We start from the raw sequence: 18,655 nt of genomic DNA on the forward strand, positions 1-18,655 counted from the left end.
CGTGAGTTCGAGCCCCGCGTTGGGCCCTGTGCTGACGGCTCGGAGCCTGGAGCCCGCTTCGGATTCTGTGTCTCCCTCTCTCCCTGCCCCTCCCCCGTTCATGCTCCGTCTCTCTCTGTCCCCAAAATAAACAAAAACAAAAAAGTGGTCCGTTCACATTAGCTGCCGTGTTATTGTTTTAAATTCAAGTTTGTACTTTCCTTCAGCCTCATAACCTTCAAGGCTGTCCTAAAGGGGATAAACCCATTGTCTGCCAGATCTCCGGGGTCTTTTCTGTGGGTTCTGGATGACCTACTTCATTCACTCACCCCGTGAGCTCAGAGGTGTGTATGAAGGGTCTGCCAGATGCAAGGTAACAGCTAGGCCTTATGGAGAAAGTCCAAGGTAGAGAAGACATGCCCGTTTGCTTCTGAAAGTCAGGGGAAGATTTTTCCTTTTGTGAAGTCGGGGAGACAATCCTACATGAAGCCATTTACCTGCTAAGCCCCGGTCCCCTAACCTGCCAGCCCTTCGTCGCCTTCAACAGCAGCAGATGAAGCTCCCCGCCGCCCATGGCACCCGCTGCTTAATTAAAGGCAAGGACAGCGGGTTTACAGGGAAGGTGAGTTTGCCCCCACGCTCCCCTGCTAAGGATCAGTTTCGGAAGGCAGAGGGGAACTTCCGGGAAGCAAGGCGTCAAGAGGAGAAACACAGTCGGGAGGTGCTGGGTGAGCAGGGACCAGGTAGGAGGAGTCAAGAACCCGGAAGCTGGGGTCTCAAGCTCACAGGCTCAGGGGGACAAGGGACAGCTGTGGGGGGCTGGGGGGCTACTTTTTCAGTAGAACCTCGCTCCCTCAGAGCAATCCCCTCCTGGGGATTGGTTTTCTCACAGCGGAGAAGTCCTGTGCAGACTTTAAAAGACGATGTAGGTGGCAGAGTGGAGTAGAAGTCGGGTCTCAAACCGGTCTTGCTGTCCCCCCCATTCATAAGGAGCTCGTTCCTGAAAATGGCTTTTGCGGGGAGGGGGAGGGGAGGGAGGCGAAACGTAAGGAAACCCCAGAAGACTCCATAATCGAGATGAGTAATATTTTAAAAAGCAAAATTGATGTCAAAAATCCATGCTAAACCAAAGATAAAAACAAAAAATTTAAATCAAGACAGGATCAGTGTTACTCATTTTTCCTTTAGCCTCAGGCTCCGGAATAGTTTGCTTGCCATGGATTTTTTTTTTTTTCACATTCATTTTGATTTTTGTGTTTTTTAACTAAAGACATTTTTTAATGTTTATTTATTTTTGAGACAGAGAGAGAGAGAGAGAGAAAGTGTGAGCAGGGGAGGGGCAGAGAAAGGGAGACACAGAATCTGAAGCAGGTTCCAGTCTGTGAGCTGTCAGCACAGAGCCCGACACGGGGCTCGAACTCACAGACTGAGATCATGACCTGAGCCGAAGTCGGGCGCTCAACCGACTGAGCCACCCAGGCACCCCTTTAATTTTTTTTAATGTTTATTTTTGAGAGAGAGAGAGAGAGAGAGAGAGAGAGACCTAGCATGAGTGGGGGGAGGGAGACACAGAATCTGAAGCAGGCTCCAGGCTCCAAGCTGTCAGGACAGAGCCCGATGCGGGGTTTGAACTCACAAGCGGTGAGATCATGACCTGAGCCGAAGTTGGACGCCCAACCGACTGAGCCACCCAGGCAACTCATTCATTTTGATTTTTAAAAACATTTTATGGAAATACCATTTATTTGATGGCTGAGATGTTGGCATTGCTTGAATCTAGCCTCATTTGGCTTTTCCGAGTTCCAGGCCCGGGGGAGTCCAACGCATCCATCTATAAATGATAATATTAACATCTAGGGTGAGAATCCTAGGATGTGCTTGATGTCGAGGCGGGATTGTTTCTGGAATCTGGTGAAGAATCTTCCTACTTCTTGGATTAGACTTAAAAAGAAAGGTTTCAGTGCCTACATTTTGTAGTCAAGCTTTTATTACCACGGGCGTTGTCAAGATGTGGAGTTCGTGATGAGAATCGTGACTTACTCGTTGAATTCTGCCATCCTGCCCGGCTGCCTCATTTTGCGGGGCCCGGTGGAAAGGGAAAGGGTGCAGTCCCATGTTCAAAAATTAAGAATCTTAAGACGGTGACGGCAGAGCCAACTAAGCGTAGGGTCCTTCTGCGCACGGGGTCCTGTGTGACTTCACAGGTTGTATCCCATGAAGATGGCCCTGGCGGCCACCCGGGTGAGCGTCAGAGAATCCTGGAATATTAGAGCCAGAACCGGGGCTCAGGTATTATCCAGTTCACTACCCCCCCCCCCATCTTACAGATGGAGAGACTGAGGCACAGTAAGCCCAGGTGGCTTGCTTGAAAGTTGCAGAGTGAGTTAGAGGAAGAACTTGGATTGGATCCTGGGCCTCCCAGCTCTGGGACATTCCTTATTATACCAGAAGGTCCCCTCCCCAACCTTGGCCAAACATTTACGTTTTCAGGACTGTGGGTGCCATTGACCATCAGGGAGGTCAGTGGGGGTGGGGGCAGTGGTGACTGGATTCCGATGTACCAGTCTTATTTTTTTTTAGAGTGAGAAAAAGAGAGAGAGCCTGCGCGCAATCAGGAGAGAGGGGCAGAGGGGGAGAGAGAGAATCTGAAGCAGGTTCCACGCTCAGCACAGAGCCCAATGTGGGGCTCGACCCCATGACCCTGGGATCATGACCTGAGCCAAAATCAGGAGTTGGATGCCCAACCGACTGAGCCACACAGGTGCTCCCCCCCACCCAGTCTTGCTATAATGACCTCAAGCACATATTTTCTATAACAGGACATATTTCTAGAAGTATTTTTTTTCTTTCTCACCAAAAAACATGTACGGGCAGAATTTCCCTGAAACCACTGAGTCAGATGAGATGTTTCTCTTATAAAAATGATTACAGGTGTCATAACCACTCTAGAGGTTGGGCCGCTGATTGTGCAAAACACAATTTAAGTCCCATTAAACTGAGGAAAGCGGGGACCCAGGTGCCCCTGCTGAAGCAAGCTCAGGTGTGGACTGATCTCTCAGGAGAAGCTGTGATGGGCACTGTTCTTTCATCCCTTCCTTCCGTCAGCTGCCTTTTAGTGACTGCCTGCCATGTGCTGGGCACTATTCTAGGATCTGGGGATACAGCCGGGGTACTGGATGCCCAGGTAACTCTGAGTTTCAAACAATGAATCATATTTAGTTTAAATAGGCCCCAGGTAGGGGCGCCTGGGTGGCTCAGTTGGTTAAGCGTCTGACTCTTGGTTTTGGCTCAGGTTCATGATCTCATGGTTCACAGGATTGAGCCCCGCAGCAGCATGGAGCCTGCCTGGGATTCTCTCTATCTCCCTCTCTCTCTGCCCCTCCCCGACTCGTGCTGCCTCTTTCAAAATAAAGAAATAAACTTAAAATAAATTATGTCCCATATAATATATGGAACATACACTAAAAAAAAAAATTTGTTGTGTGTCTAAAATTTAGATTTAACTGGGTGTTGTGTATTTTTAATCTGCTAAATCTGACAACCCCAGATAATCCAGTGAACAAAGCAGACCCACATCCTTGCCCCTGTGGGGCTTACATTCCAGTGACAAGAACAGGCAATAAACAGGTGAGGAAATATACAGATGAGTACCAAATACTGTAGAGATGAAGGCTTGGAGGAACACGGGTGCCGGGCCAGAGAATGCTAGGGGGGGCTATTTTTATTGGGATGGTCATGGAAGGTCTCTCTGAGGGACGCTTGAGCTGAGGGATGGACAAGGTGAGGGAGTGGCCTGACAAATATCGACAGCAGTAGTTGGTGCAAAGGCCCTGAGGTGAGGCCACGATTGGCACGGTCGAGGAACAGGTGGACAATCAGGGTGGCAGAAGCGAGTCAGAGAAGGGGAGAGTGGCGAGAGATGATATCCAAAGAGAGCTGGGGCTTGGGGCAGCTTCTCCAGGGCCTTGTAGGTCAAGGTGTTTGTATTTGATCTTAAACGTAAGGGGAAGCCACAGGATTGATCGGATCTGTATTTTGAAAGGATCGCCCGGGCTGCTCTGTGTAAAGGCAAAAGTGGAAGTGGCCAGACCGGGGAGGAGGCTACTCCTGCAGTCGTGCCGGGAAGTGGGTTACTGGGGAAGGAGGAAGAGGTCTTAGGTTGGCCAGAAACGGTCGGGTCTAGATTCCATTTTGAGGCTAGAGATGCCCAGCTCTGCTGCGGGTTTGCCTGTGGGTGTGAGAAAACAAGACGGGTCCAGGACTACCACTTGGATTTGGGTCAGAGAACCGGGTGAATCGGGGAGGGGGTGATATTTGAGCTGGGAATAGCAGGAGCGGAGAGGTTTGGACACGTTCGGCTGGAGATGCCTGTTGGACGCCCACAGGGAGTGCTGGGTTGGCAGCTGGGCCTACGACCCCAGATTTAAGGGGAGAGGTCCGGGCTGCAGATAAACAGGGGCTTTAGACCAGGAGGGACAAAGGAGGGAGCTGTGAGCAGTGAGTGGGTCCCTCCAGGGCCAACCTGAATGGGCCTCAGGACTCAGGGCCCAGTGCCCCTCGCATACTTGTATTCAGGTGGAATCAAATTTATGCTGCGTTTTAAGAGGAAGCCTAGAAGGGGGAAGGATGGACCCAGGACGAGGGTACATACGTGTGTCTGTTGTGTGCTGCCTCCGTTTCCATCTTTGCTGCTGTGGCTGCAGCTCACGCTCCCGGTACCCCTTGCCTACATGGTTACAGGCACTTCCTAATTGGTCTTCCGCTGCAACCCTTTACCCTGCAGTTTCTTCACACAGAACCCAAGCAACTGTTCAAAAACTTGACTGTGATCTTGTCGCACACCGCCTGATCCTGCTTGGTTGCTCCCCATTGCTCTTAGGTCCAGAATTCTCCACGTTGTCCCAGGGCCCCCACTTACCTCCCAGCCTTACCTTACACCTTCTTCAGGTTCCTGAGCACCTGCCACTCCAGTCTTCCTTTCCGTCCCGCCAACACTTCATACTTCCTCCTGCCTCGGGGCCTTTGCACATACTGTGCCGGCTGGCTGTTAGTTCTTCCCCTCACTGTCCCCTGGCGACTTTCTGGTCTCTGCGGAAACATCACCTCCTAGGGAAGCCTTCCCTGAACTCCCCATCTACATCAGGTTTCCTTGATCTAAGCCCTGTAGCACACATTGGGGTCAACGCTCGTTGAATTGAGCCGAATTCTTGGCCCAGGGCCAGAGCAGTACAGTGTGTGACTAGAAGTTTCGAGCTCTCAGGGGCCTCACTGGCTTCCCCTGGCACTTGTGTTGGAAGGGCTGGAGGAAAACTAAGAGGCTAAGGTTCTGCAAGGAGGTCAGCGGCAGGTCAGAGAGGAGGTTGACAGAGTTGCAATGTCAAGGCCTCTGCCCCACCCCCGCCCCCTGGGATGGCCCCTGAATGCATAAAGGTCACGCGTTCTGCTCCCCATCCCTGCTCCTAAGAGCACAAATTATTTACTTTGGAGTTGCAACTGTGTCTTCCCCCTCAACCCCAACCCCCACCCTTCAAGGTGGCCCTTAGAGGAGGAACACCTGTCACCTCCCACTGTGCCAGCAGAGACTGGGGGCGGGGTCTGGTCTGAACCTCTTCCCTTGAAAGAATTCGGATCGTGTGGGTGCAGATTCCAAACCTTAGAAGCTTTTAAAATATATCCTCTGTTCAGAGGAACAACTGAGGCCGCTACGGCCTTGTTCAGAGTGTCCTGAGCCGCCCTTCCTAAGGCCAAAGGGTTTGTGGCACTTCGTCAGTTGTCGCGTGCTCTTCCCTTCATTATCTCATCTTGCTGGGTATCTCGAGAGGACGTTGTTCGGGGAACGATTGAGGCTCTTGCACTAACAACTGGGTGGCCAGAGTAACCCTCAGGGTGGAGGAGCCTTAAAAAACCTAAGGAACTTATTCACACGGGAGAGTTAAACTCTCTTTGTCCATCCATCCCTCCATCCCTCCAGCCAAACGTCCACTTTTTTTTTTTTAATTTTTTTTAATGTTTATTTATTTTTGAGACAGAGAGAGACAGAGCATGAAAAGGGGAGGGGCAGAGAGAGAGGGAGACACAGAATCTGAAACAGGCTCCAGGCTCTGAGCTGTCAGCACAGAGCCCGACGCAAGGCTCGAACTCATGGACCGTGAGATCATGACCTGAGCCGAAGTCGGATGCTCAACCGACCAAGCCACCTAGGTGCCCCGAAACATCCACTTTTCTATTGAGCCATTGACTGATCTATCTACTATCATCCAAATATCTACTCTTTCATCAATTGATCAATGCACCCATTGATTAATCCATCCACCCATCCATGCATCCATCCACCCACCCATCCATGCATCCATCCATCCACCCATACACCCATACATCCATCCATGCATCCATCCACCCATCCATGCGTCTATCCATGCATCCATCCACCCATCCATGCATCTATCCATGCATCCATCTGTCCATCCATGCATCCATCAATCCATGCACCCAACCCATCCACCCATCTGTGCATCCATCCACCTATCCATGCATCCATCCATTGATCCATCCACCCATCCATGGATCCATGCATCCATCCATGCATTCATCCACCCATCCATCCATGCATGCATCCATCCATCCATGCACGCATCCATCCACCCATCCACCCATCCATGCATGCATGCATCCATCCATCCATGCATCTATCCACCCATCCATGGATCCATGCATCCATCCATGCATTCATCCACCCATCCATCCATGCATGCATCCATCCATCCATGCATGCATCCATCCACCCATGCATGCATGCATCCATCCATGCATCCATCCACCCATCCATGGATCCATCCACCCATCCACCCATGCATGCATGCATGCATGCATCCATCCATGCATCCATCCACCCATCCATGGATCCATCCACCCATCCACCCATCCATGGATCCATCCACCCATCCACCCATCCATGCATCCATCCATCCATGCATGCATGCATCCATCCATGCATCCATCCATCCATCCACCCATCCATCCTCTCATCCATCCACCCATCTACCTATCCATGCATCCATCCACCCATCCATGCATCCATCCATCCACCCATCCATGCATGCATCCATCCATGCATCCATCCATCCATGCATCCATCCATCCATCCACCCATCCATGCATCCATCCATGCATGCATCCATGGATCCATGCATCCATCCATCCAAACACCCACTCTTGCATTCGTCCATCTATCCATCCACACATCCACTGGACATAAAGCCGTGTATGAATGAAGCAGTCATGCCCCCTGCCTCAGTAGGTCTCATAGGCTAGAGGAGATAAAATTCTCTGGTCAAGCCTGGGTCATTCATCCACTTTTTTTGCCAGAGGAGGATGGGACAAGTTTTGCCAAAATTGTGTCAAGAGTAGTTTCCCAAAGGAACACCCTGGGATGCTGTTATCAGAAGCAGGGAATGATTCCAAGTAGGAACAATCAACAGATGTCTACCTGATTAGAGGATGGGGAATGAGAAAGGACACATGAGGGTGACAGCAGCCCTTACTTTTTTCTATTTAAGGGTAGGCTGGTTCCTTTGTTTATCCCTGACCACACTTCAGGGTCCTGTCCTAAGGACCCCAGAGCACCCACCTCCTTCTAGATACTTGGCTCTAAGTGTCCCAGTCTGGGTCATCACTCTCCCCTCCTCCATCTACATTTATCAGATGCCCTAAGATGTGTGTTGGGATACATCCAGTGTAGCTGTCCTTACGGTTAGGAACCAATGAACAGGATCATTTTCTGCTCTGACAACCAGAAACTCTGGTTTCTGGAACCCTGGAAGTTGGCAAGTCCTGAGCCCAGCGTGGGTCCCTGAAATGAGAGTCTAAACCAGTGCTACTCATCCCTGACCACACGCTGGAAGCATCTGGGGGGAGCTTTTACAAAACCCTGATGCCCAGGCCCTGTGTTCTAGCATTCTGATTATAACTGGTCTCCGGTGGGGCCCAGCCATTGCATTTTTAAACAGCTCTCCAGGTGATTCTAATGCACAGCTTGGGTTAAGAACCACTGGTCTCAGTGCCATTTGGAACCCCCTATTCATTGCTGTGTCTCTTTGCTTCCAGGATACACGCATGATGAGGGTAGAGATGCCGTCCTGTTGATGGCTGCATCCCTGAGATCTGTAGCAGCTCAGGTACCTGGCAGGTGCTCAGTGAATCGTTGTGGAATGAATGACAATCGCTAGCTTTGCACAAATGCCTTCATGGAGCAGAGCGGTGAGAATGTGAAGGATGCACATTCTCAGTTCTTTCTGGCACAGGGGGAAGGATTTGAGTCATTCCCCATGTGAGGTCAAGTTGTGGCTCTCTGGGAATCTTTGAACCTCCCCCATCTAATCTTCTGATGCAGAGATTTTCAACACTGCATGCACTGAGGTCATCGGGGAAAAACAAACGGACAAACAAACAAAAAACTTTGGATGTTCTGGTTCCGTGGGCCCGGAGTGAAGCCTAGGCACATTTAACAAGTGTTCCGGGTAATTCTAACATGCTGTACGGGTCGAAGACCACTGTTCTACTCTCCCTTTCTGCTCCCATGAGTCTATTTTCTGACATCAGCTAACTTGGTCCGAGACCCCTGGAACTGTTTTATGGGGGTGGGGTGGGCGTGGTACTGGATTCCTATGTAGCGTTCCCCAAATGTACCTGTTCATGACATTCACATTGGGTGCTTATTTAAAAATACACATTCCATGGGGCGCCTGGGTGGCGCAGTCGGTTAAGCGTCCGACTTCAGCCAGGTCACGATCTCGCGGTCTGGGAGTTCGAGCCCCGCGTCGGGCTCTGGGCTGATGGCCCAGAGCCTGGAGCCTGCTTCCGATTCTGTGTCTCCCTCTCTCTCTGCCCCTCCCCCGTTCATGCTCTGTCTCTCTCTGTCTCAAAAATAAATAAATGTTAAAAAAAATTATAAAAAAAAAATACACATTCCTGGGGCGCCTGGGTGGCTCAGTCGGTTAAGCATCTGACTTCAGCTCCGGTCATGATCTCACGGTTTGTGAGTTCGAGCCCTGCGTCGGGCTCTGTGCTGATATGATAGTTGGGAGCCTGGAGCCTGCTTCAGATTCTGTGTCTCTCCCTCTCTCTCTGCCCCTCCCCTGCTTGCGCTCTGTCTCTCTCAAAAATAAATAAACATAGAAAAACACACACTCCTGAGCCTCTGCTCCAGACTTACGGAATCAGAATCGGAAGCTCCACGGAGAGGCCTGGGATCTGTCTTTGTAACAAGTGTCCAGGAGACTTGTTACCTGCCCACCTCTCTGAATGCACTGCCCTCTTTTCCTTGGCAACACAGCCAGCCCCTTCTTGCTTTAGGATTCATTCCTTTGGTTCCTGCTGCCCGAACACTCTTTCCCCAGATCAGTTAGGTTCATCCAAATGTCCTCTCCCAGAGAGGCCCTACGTGACCACCCAAGAGAATAAGGCCTCTCCAACAGCCAGCCCTTACCCCAGAGCCCTGGCGATTCCCTCCGGACACTGTTCAAGATGATCTTTGTCCTTTCGTTTATCGCCTTCATGCCTGCCCCTACCCCCACCTTGAACGTCCCAGGTCGTTAGTGTCTGGGTCACGCTGGGTCCCTGGCACCAGGCACACGGTGGGTGGCCAACGAGGTATAGATGTAAGAGTGAGGCTTGTGCTCTCAGAGTACCTCGCGTTCTTTCTCAGGTCCTGGGAACCTGCGGTCAGGGGTACACAAGTGACTGTAGGTCAATATCATGCCACAGCTGTGGGCACCCAGAGGCACCTGGAGACTCAGTCTGCCATAGAAGGGATTGGTTCCCCCCTCCCCCGCTTAGAGGAGAAAGGAGGGAAAAGATTGGGAGCAGCTGGGCAACACTACAGGTGGCAGAGGCTTTGGCGTTGGGTCTTGGGTCCCGCAGAGCGCGCAGCCTCGCCCGCGGGGAGGGGGGAAGGAGGAGGCCCCCAGCTCGGCCCGGCCGGTGGCTAAGCGCGGTGCCGGGGCGGTGCGGCCGCAGCCGGGGGAGGGGGGGGCGGTCTCCTTCCTCCCGGGCGCCGGCCGGCCAGCCCCTCCCCGCCCCCCCCCCCCGCGCCCTCCCCCGAGTCCCCGGTGGCGGCCCCGCCCCCGCCGGCCCGGCCGCCCTGTCCCCGCCTCCCCCGCCGCGGGCCGCAACAGGTGCCTCCCGGAGCAGGAAGCTCGCGCCGCAGCCGCCTCCGCCGCCGCTCAGCTCCCCGGGCGCGTCCAGCAGCCGCTGCGCCAGCGCGCCATCCCCGGGCCCGCGTGCGTCCCCGCGAGGACAGCGACCCCGCCGCTGCCGCCGCCTCTCGGGCCCGCTTCCTGCCCCCTTCGCACCCCCGGGCGAGGGTGCCCAGGAGCAGGCCGAGGCCGCGCTCGCCCCCGGCCCCGCCACCCTCCCGCCGCTTTGCGCGCCATGGACGCCCCGGAGCCGCAGCCCGACCCCGACGGCGGGGACGCCCCAGGCCACGAGCCCGGGGGCAGCCCCCAAGACGAGTTCGACTTCTCCATCCTCTTCGACTATGACTATTTGAATCCTATCGAAGGTCGGTGGAGGCTCCCCCGGCCTGGCCCCCTGAGCCCGGGCGGGGGCTCGGGCCTGCGGAGTGGACACAGGACCCCTCTGTGCTCCCGATGTCACACTTCCCGGGACGGGGGTGGGGGGGGGGGGTGGGGAGGGAGGGGTGCGTCTCCCCAGGTGAGAGGGAGGGCACGAGGCATCTGGGACTGCTGCCACCCACCCTTAGGGGGCGGTAGGCTCACTCTTGCCCAGTAGGGCGTCAGTCTGCAGTTACTCGGCCGAGCAAAAGGTGGCAAGGGGCTCCGCTGGCCCCCAGCTGCAGGGTCGTCGGAGGGGAAAGGAAGTGATTTGCCTCTGGACGGAGGCGGTGGGGAAGCCAGAGAATGGAGTTAGCAGGGAGGGAACCGGGGCACAGAGAGGTGGCAACGGATTCTCCTCTGTGAACAGCGCCTGGGAGTTTGTTGGGAACTTTGTGCTGAAACTAATGAAGAGGTTGTCTGCGCCTTCAGACGCAGGAGGTTCAGATGCTGGAGGTTGGCGCGGCTTCACTGTTAGGAAGCCTTCCAGTTTCCTCCCTGGTTTCGGCCGCCGGCTTTTGCGAGTCCCCCCTAAAGGGATCCGTTTGAGCTTTGTTAAACAGTGATCCCTTGCCCCGCTGTCCTAATGGATGTGGGGTTCGGGGAAAGGCTGGCCTGCGGATTGGATTCAGGCAGAAGCCTATTCCTGCCTAAACTAGCTGTCAGTGTATGTGCCGAAGGGCCCTCTGTGGCTGGGGACTTCCCCAGGCTGGGCCGGCGTTCTTGCTTACCAGGAGCATTCGTCAGAAGGAAAAGGAGGTCGCATGCGGAACCTCGCTGTATTTTTCTGGTTAGCAGGTTGTCTTGGAAAAAAACAACAAAAAAAAAACCCACCCAACTGGGCTTCCTGATTTTGACAGCCCAGCCCAGGGCTTGTCAAAGCCTCCGGGGCAGGCCTGTTGGTAACTTCCAGATGCACAGGGGCTTGGCCGCATCCGGAGGGCAGGAAGGGGTTGTGTAGGAGGACTTCTCACAGACATTTGGGGGCTTGGCGTTTCCCAGAGATGCTGGGCTAGGCAGGCGAATGAGAACTTTTCACTTTCTTTCCTTCTCTGTCTTCACTGACCACCTTAGGTGAGGGGCTTTTGCTTTGACTTGGATACCAAGTGAAGGTAGTAGTTGGTGATCGTTCTGAATTTTGGCTGGAGATGGAAATAATTAGCAAGCAAAAGAGACCAGTCTTCTCGAGTTGCAATGTGGAGGCCATCCTTTGCTTTGAAAAGATACGATTAAGAATCTGCAAGTGATCCCTTTAAGGTCCCTTTAACATCCGTGGTCTTTGTTTGGTAAGATTAAAGTCATGTTTTGCAGGGAACTAATACACCCCTCCCAGATTCACAATCAGCTAACTTTTTTTTTTTTTTTTTTTTTCACGGGGGAGATTTCCGGGGAAATAGTTTCCAAGCCAAATCTGATGGGAGGTGCTTTTTATAGTTTTTTTTGGCAAGTGGTGCTTGGTGGCCGCCAGATGGGTGTCTAAATGGCCACAGTGGAAGCCCTGGAATCATTTAAAAAAACCAACAAACTTTATTTTTTTGGTAACAGTTTTGGATTCACAGAAAAGTTGTCAAGACAGTACAGGGAGTTCCCATATACTGAGCACCCGGGGCCCCGTTTTATTAACATCTTATATCACTTTGGGTATATTTGTTATCATTCATGATCCACTAATTGATGCGTCATGATGAACTAAAGTCCATACTTTATTCAGATTCAAGGTGTCTTTGTTATTTTTTTTTTTATCTTTCTGGGAACTTGAGTTTTGAGGAGCACCGGTTAGATATACCGTAGAATTGTGCCCGACTTAGGGTCTTTCTTTTTTTTTTTTTTTAATTTTTTTTTTCAACGTTTATTTATTTTTGGGACAGAGAGAGACAGAGCATGAACGGGGGAGGGGCAGAGAGAGAGGGAGACACAGAATCGGAAACAGGCTCCAGGCTCTGAGCCATCAGCCCAGAGCCCGACGCGGGGCTCGAACTCCCAGACCGCGAGATCGTGACCTGGCTGAAGTCGGACGCTCAACCGACTGCGCCTCCCAGGCGCCCCAACTTAGGGTCTTTCTGATGTTTCTCTCCTGGAAGGACTTGGGGCTATGGGTTTTAGAGAGGAGGACCACACAGGTGAAGAGACTGTTTCCATCGCATCATATCAAGGGTACCTAGTATCGGCTTGATTGATCAGTGTTGATAATCGACCTTGATCAACTTGGCCACAGTAGTGCTTGTCAGGTTTCTCTGTCGTAAAGTTACTCCTTTCTAAACTTGGCTCTTGGGAAAGAATTTCCTATGTGCGCCACCCCGCCCCCCTCACGGAGTGGGGAGTTTGCTCTGGAATCTGTAAATAATGATTCCTTGCTGGGAGCACAGAAGCATCACGGCCGAAGAACAGAGCGGGTGTGAGCCCTGAGAGGCTAAGCGAGCTCTTCCAGATGTGGGCCTGGCTCTGGCTTACCCGGATGTTCATGGGGTCACCTCTCTGCTTCTGAATGGCCGCTCTCTCCAAGGGCTGCCACTAGCCTTTAGCTTGCTACTGGGCTTTGTCCCAGGCGACAATATGTTGGCGATGCATGTGAGGGCTACCCTTAACTCTGGTGCATGAATGAGGAAGGAGCCCGCTAATGGGACCGACGTTGTCAGAACTGGATGACGGGACTTAGGGATTTTGGGAAATTTGGATGCTTGTTTTATGGAACTGCAACATTGTAGCAGATGCCTTTTAGCTCCTATAATAACCCGCCAACCCTAGCCGGTGGGCCCTGTGGTCACCCTCATTTTACAGAGGAGGCACTGAGGCACAGAACGGTGGAGGAATCTTCCCAAGAGAGCAGAGCCGGTAAATGGCAAAGTTGAACCCTGAACCTGGCCGTCTTGCTTCAGAGCCAGCATTCGGAACCACTGTGTGAGGGTTCACTATTCCTTTATCTGATGAGAGTTACGTAGAGCCGTTTGTAAAGGGCCTGGCACTTTGGCAAGACTGGAGTTGAAAACATTTACCACCAGAGTGACCCTGGGCGAGTCATTTAACCTCTCCGGACCTTGGTTTGCTTATCTGTCGAAAGCTGAAATACTACTACTCTCACAGGATTATTTGCCTTGAATGGCCTGACCTATTTAAATCAATACAGAGTGTGATTTGTTGTGAGCATTTTATTAAACCCTTGGCTTTGTTAATGGAGGTGCTCAGTTAACGTGAGCCGTTATTCGTTTACTCCTCCAGCTAACTATTGAGCACCTATTGTGCCGACCCTATCAGGAATACCTCGTGTGTCCCATCTTCGGGATCGAAGTGTCTGTATTTTTTAATATGTTAAGGAAGTATCCACCCATTCCTGTTTTCTTGAGAGTTTTGAAGAGGAATGAGAGTTGAATTATGTCATAGACGTCTTAGGGTCTGTGGAAGAATATGGTTTTATTCTTCTTAGATCTCTTATGCTCACTTACATGAGACTTCCTAATATTGAAACATTACTGCCTTAAACCCTACTTGGTCACTGTGTATTATTTTCTTCTAGTGGTGGGGCTGGTGTCTGATAAAATCTAAGATTCCTGTCAGTGGTATTCATGAGCGATACTTGTCTGTAAGGTCCTCTTTGGTGTGTGGTTTGGATTTCTTTACTTTTCTATGCTCAGGAACAATGGATGTGTTGTTGGGACTGTCGCATTTCTAAAGTTGGGATAGAATTCCCCCATGAAGCCATCCGGGCCTGGTGCCTTTTTACAGGGTTGGGCTAGGATTGCTTTCTCTATCGTGTGTGTGGGAATTAGTCGGCTTGCACTTTGTCTGCTGGACTCCATTTTGGTACACCGTATCTTTCTAAGAAATCATCCACTTCATTTATCTAGGTTTTCAAATCTGCTTTAGAGGCAGGCAAAGTAGACTCTTCCTATATTTCACTGTCTCCCTCGGTTGAAAAAAGTAACAGAAGGAATGGGGACCACGCTGTGGGAGCCCTGACCTCTGCTACTAACCTCATCGTGGAGGGGAGAGACCTGTACGCATTGTCAGTGGACAGATGAGAAGCTTCATTCCTTAGTGTGTGCTTGTGAATTCAACGAAACGAATTATTCTCCCAATGTGCAAAACCCTGGGAGGGCTGGATGGCCACTGGGAGTCCCCGTCTCCTCCAGGGTGCCACATCTCCTCCGGACCATCAGGGACTGACTCCTTGGGAGTGATCACTTCTGGGAGGCCTCAGTGGGTCTGATGTGTCCCTGCTTCACTTCCTCGGAAGCGAATGCAAATGGCACCAACCTTGACCCTTCAGAAAGGCAAATAGACTCCTGGCCACTGCTTGTAGAGTCTGTTCCGGTGGTCCTTAAACTTGCTGGGTCACAGCCCTTGGAAAAGCGGACAAAAGCCACCCATCCTACATGCACCTGCTGTAGGAGTGCGTGTGCACAGGTATCCTATGTGCGCATGCCGCACGTGAGCATAACCCCTGCACGCCCCCTTCTGCCCTCCACGTGCCCTTTAGACCATTTTCAGGTAGAGTCCCAGACCCCACCGTAGTCCCTTCCCTCGTGTCACCTGCCTTTCCACTCAGGAACACCTGCTCTTACCCCATTCACAGGGGACAATGAAAACCCGATTCTTTTCAGCCAATACTCCCTGAATGCTGGTTTTGTGCCAGGCCCTGTGGGGGTGTAGAGACCATCAGATGTGGTCCTGCCCTTGCCTGGCCCCGGGGCCGATGTGGGACAGGGCCTGGTAAACAAATAGGGACAAATGAGGTGCTGGGATATGGTATCATGAGGTGTTTTTGGTGCTTACTAAAAATAGAGTTCTACCCTAAGCAAGCAGTCTCGCTAAACACATGTGACATTCAGAGACATTGCCGTCTGCGTCGAATTAGGGACAGGACTTATTAAGCCTGCTTTGTACAAATAGCGTCTCCAGGTGCAGCTGGAAAGGTGGCCTTGTCAGGGAGGCGAGGGAAATGGGGAGAAAGTTGCCCTCATCATTCTTCACTATTGAACACCTGTCATCCACGCTTCCAAATTAAAGGCCCTCTGTTCTTGAGGCGACCGGGAGGGAGGCTCTTCAAACCTTGGAGCAGTGTTATTTGGGTTGGTTCCCAAGGCCTTCTAATCCTGTAAGGGGATGAGGTTGAATATATTTGAAAAAGGCAGCATTGTGGCCCGTGGTTCTCAATCCTGGCCGCACTTGGGACCAGTGAAGTCAGACTCTTTTCGGGGGGGGGGGGTCATGCAGCGGTAAATGGCAGGGCAGGCCTTGAACCCAAGCAGTTGGGGTCCCGAGTCCCTGCTGTCAGCACTACAACTCAGCCAGAATGTCACGGACTCCGGCTCTGAGGGGTCCCGTGTATGGCAGCACGGGGTGCGTTCAGTCCTTATATTCGGTATTTATAGCATGGTCAACTTGGCTGCTGTCCCAAGGGGATTATACCTGTGCAGCAAAAACAAAAATGGTAAAGGACAGGAATTAAAGGGGCCTTGTGCTGTTGTTCAATTGCTTTCTGCATCCCGGTGGATTATTGGGCATGCCTCCCGGGGTGCCTGTTCCTCCAGCTCCAAAGGCGCAGCGAGTCAGACAGCCAGATCTGAAATCAGAAAACCCTGACTTGAAATTCTGACGTTGTGGCCTCCTGCCTGCATGACCTTGGCCAGTAAAAGTACCTGGCGTTAGTAAGTGCCCAATCAGTAATTTCCAAATGAATGGATGAGAAGTTGAATACTTCCTTGATGATGGTCCACCTACGGGCGTGCGATTCTGCTTCTCGGGGGTTTGTGTTTTCTCACCTGTGCGGGGGCGGGGGCGGGGTGGGGGGGATGGTGGTGGCAACGCTCACCTGCTGGACCAGATGTGCGGCTGCCAGGAGGCGGGCTGTGCGCAGACGGGCTGGTGCTGGCAGTGGTGATGGGCTTTGAGGGAGCGTCCAGCTCTCCTGACTTCCCGAGGGCCTTGGCTCCTTGGAAGGGACAACCTTCACCTTGGGTGAATTCTGAGCCTTAAGGGATGAAGAGTCCGGTCCTTGGCGAGGAGCCCCTGGCTGTCGGGCTTGAGTGGGCGTTATAGCAACGTGTCTTACTTAAGGCACCTTCCATTCTGACTCGAAAGACTCTCGTCTGGCTCCTGTCTCAGCTCTAGAACTTGGCCGTCTGCGAAAACTTTCTCAAGTGTCCAGACTCCAGGGCTTGGATTTGTCCTGTGGCTGCCTCCCTTGGGGAGGCAGGGTTTCCCCAGGTGCCCTGCCCTGGCCCCCTGGGACCCTTGAGCCAGGGCCAGGAAGGAGCAGCCCTGGAGTGTGCAGTATAATGGATTCTTGTGGCTTCCCCCCGTGAAGGGACTTCCTCCTGCTCTCCTCCCCAGCACAGGAAATAGCCGCAGCAGCCTTCGCAGAGCTCCAGCCAAACTTAGCTTCCTCAGGCTGGCGTGAGGTTTTTTTTTTTTTTTTTTTTTGCTGATTGTTCAAACTGAGCTCAGGGAAGGAGGCAAGATGTGACCCGGGGGCTCTTCCTGGGAAGGGTCTGGGGCCGTCTGCTTCTCTACTTGGAGCAGAGCCCCCTATGGGTTCCCCCAAAACAAGAAGATTTTGTCCTGCACTTGAATGATGAACTTTTCCCACAAGAGGGAAACAGAGATAATGATAATTGACTCTCACGTTCCCAGCACCCAGCTTCAATAATTACCAGCATCAGGCTACCCTTCTCTCACCCCTCTCCACCCTGGACATATTCTCTACACTGGGGGTGCGGGCCCCCCACTACTTGAAACCAAATTCCAGATGGTTTAATATTTTGTTAATAACTAGTCAGTAGCTCTCAAAGACAAGGACTCAGGGACAAGTCAGACGACATCATCAGACCTAAAACAGCACAATAATGGCTTAATTTCAGATATCTGGTTTCAGATTTCTTGCTTGTGTCACGAGTATCTTTTTGCTGTGAACTCGTTTGAACCAAGATCCAAACGAGATCTCCGCGTTGTATCTGGTTGAGGGGACCGTGGCGTCTCTTTTATTCTAGGAAAGTCCCCATCAGTCTGTTTTCTTGCTATTTGTTGAAGAAGCAGGGTCGGTTCTCCACATGCCGGACTCTCTTAACAGGTTCCTCTGTCCTTTGCATTTCTTATAAACCGGCATTCAGATGGAAAGCCCCCTGCCTTGGACTTTACTGCCTTCCCCCAACATCTCCCCCCGCCCCCGCCCTGCCCCATGTCGGGGAGGGGATATAGCTTTCCAGGGCAGACTAAGCTGTGAACAGAACCAAGAGATGGCTTTTTCTCCGAGTTGGCATTTGGGACTCTCCCTGCCTCCTCCTCCAAAGTTTGGGGAGAGAACCCCGTTTTCTCCCCTGGGCCTGTTTGAGTTTAAATGCATTTCTAAAAGCCAGCCCTTCCCATGTGAATTTTAATTGAGCCGTGGCTGGGGAGCTTTCTGAGGGGAAGAAAGTCGCCTGCAAAGCTCAGGATTTATAAAGGTCCTTATCAAAACAAACCTGCTTGGGCATGCCTGCAAAAGGGGGGGACCGTGTCTGTAAAGACTACAGAAAGGGGCTGTTTACCTGTGTGATGGGAGGAAGGTGGGCTGCAGGTCTGAGGCCCGCAGTGGGGGACCACCCCTCCGTTGCCCCGGAGGAAGGAGGAATGTCCCGAATGGCTGGGGTTGGCAGGGCCACTGATCAAGTGTGCCTGCCTCTGGGAGCGTGGCACCAACATGAAAACTGGGGGGAAAGTGTACATAAAGAACCTGTCAGTCCATCAGCTTTTCATTTTAAATCTCTGCCCCTGGCCCAGTTCAGGGGCCCCCGCTGTTCTCCAGGGGAAGTTTCCACCTGGATTTCAGGTTGGCTCAAGGAAAGGTGGCCATCGGCTTTTCAGGCAGTGCCAGGGGCTTGGGACTCAAATAGGGGTGTGGCTCTGAGGGGCTGGCATGAAGGTGAGGGGTCTTTGCTGGGCTGGTTAGAATGTGTGACCCCCCCCGCACCCTCCCCCCCCTCCCCGTGCAGGCCTTTGACGGAGAGGTGGGTTAGCCCCAGCGAGCCTTGTTTCTGAGGCAGGATTATCTGAAGTCTATTTCTGGTTCTGACCGGATCTTTCCTTCTCGT

The 18,655-nt window shown here is 52.3% G+C and overlaps 1 protein-coding gene across 9 annotated transcripts in view; it reads left to right on the plus strand.

The window, feature by feature from the left end:
- NFATC2 (nuclear factor of activated T cells 2) overlaps positions 1 to 18,655 on the plus strand; it is a 158,727-nt gene that overhangs the window by 8,648 nt on the left and 131,424 nt on the right. For 5 of the 9 annotated variants that reach the window (XM_023251095.2, XM_023251094.2, XM_023251096.2 and 2 more), the window contains exon 1: positions 10,134 to 10,537. The exons of 2 other annotated variants lie outside the window; for them this stretch is intronic. In XM_023251095.2, coding sequence (XP_023106863.1) covers positions 10,408 to 10,537 — 130 coding nt within the window. In that variant the 5' untranslated portion in view covers positions 10,134 to 10,407. Of the gene's footprint in view, positions 1 to 10,132; positions 10,538 to 18,655 lie in introns of those variants that run through there. 2 more of the 9 variants (XM_023251098.2, XM_023251101.2) reach the window with 2 other exon arrangements.

The sequence above is a fragment of the Felis catus genome, chromosome A3, assembly GCF_018350175.1.
Source record: "Felis catus isolate Fca126 chromosome A3, F.catus_Fca126_mat1.0, whole genome shotgun sequence".
Classification (NCBI taxonomy): domain Eukaryota; kingdom Metazoa; phylum Chordata; class Mammalia; order Carnivora; family Felidae; genus Felis; species Felis catus.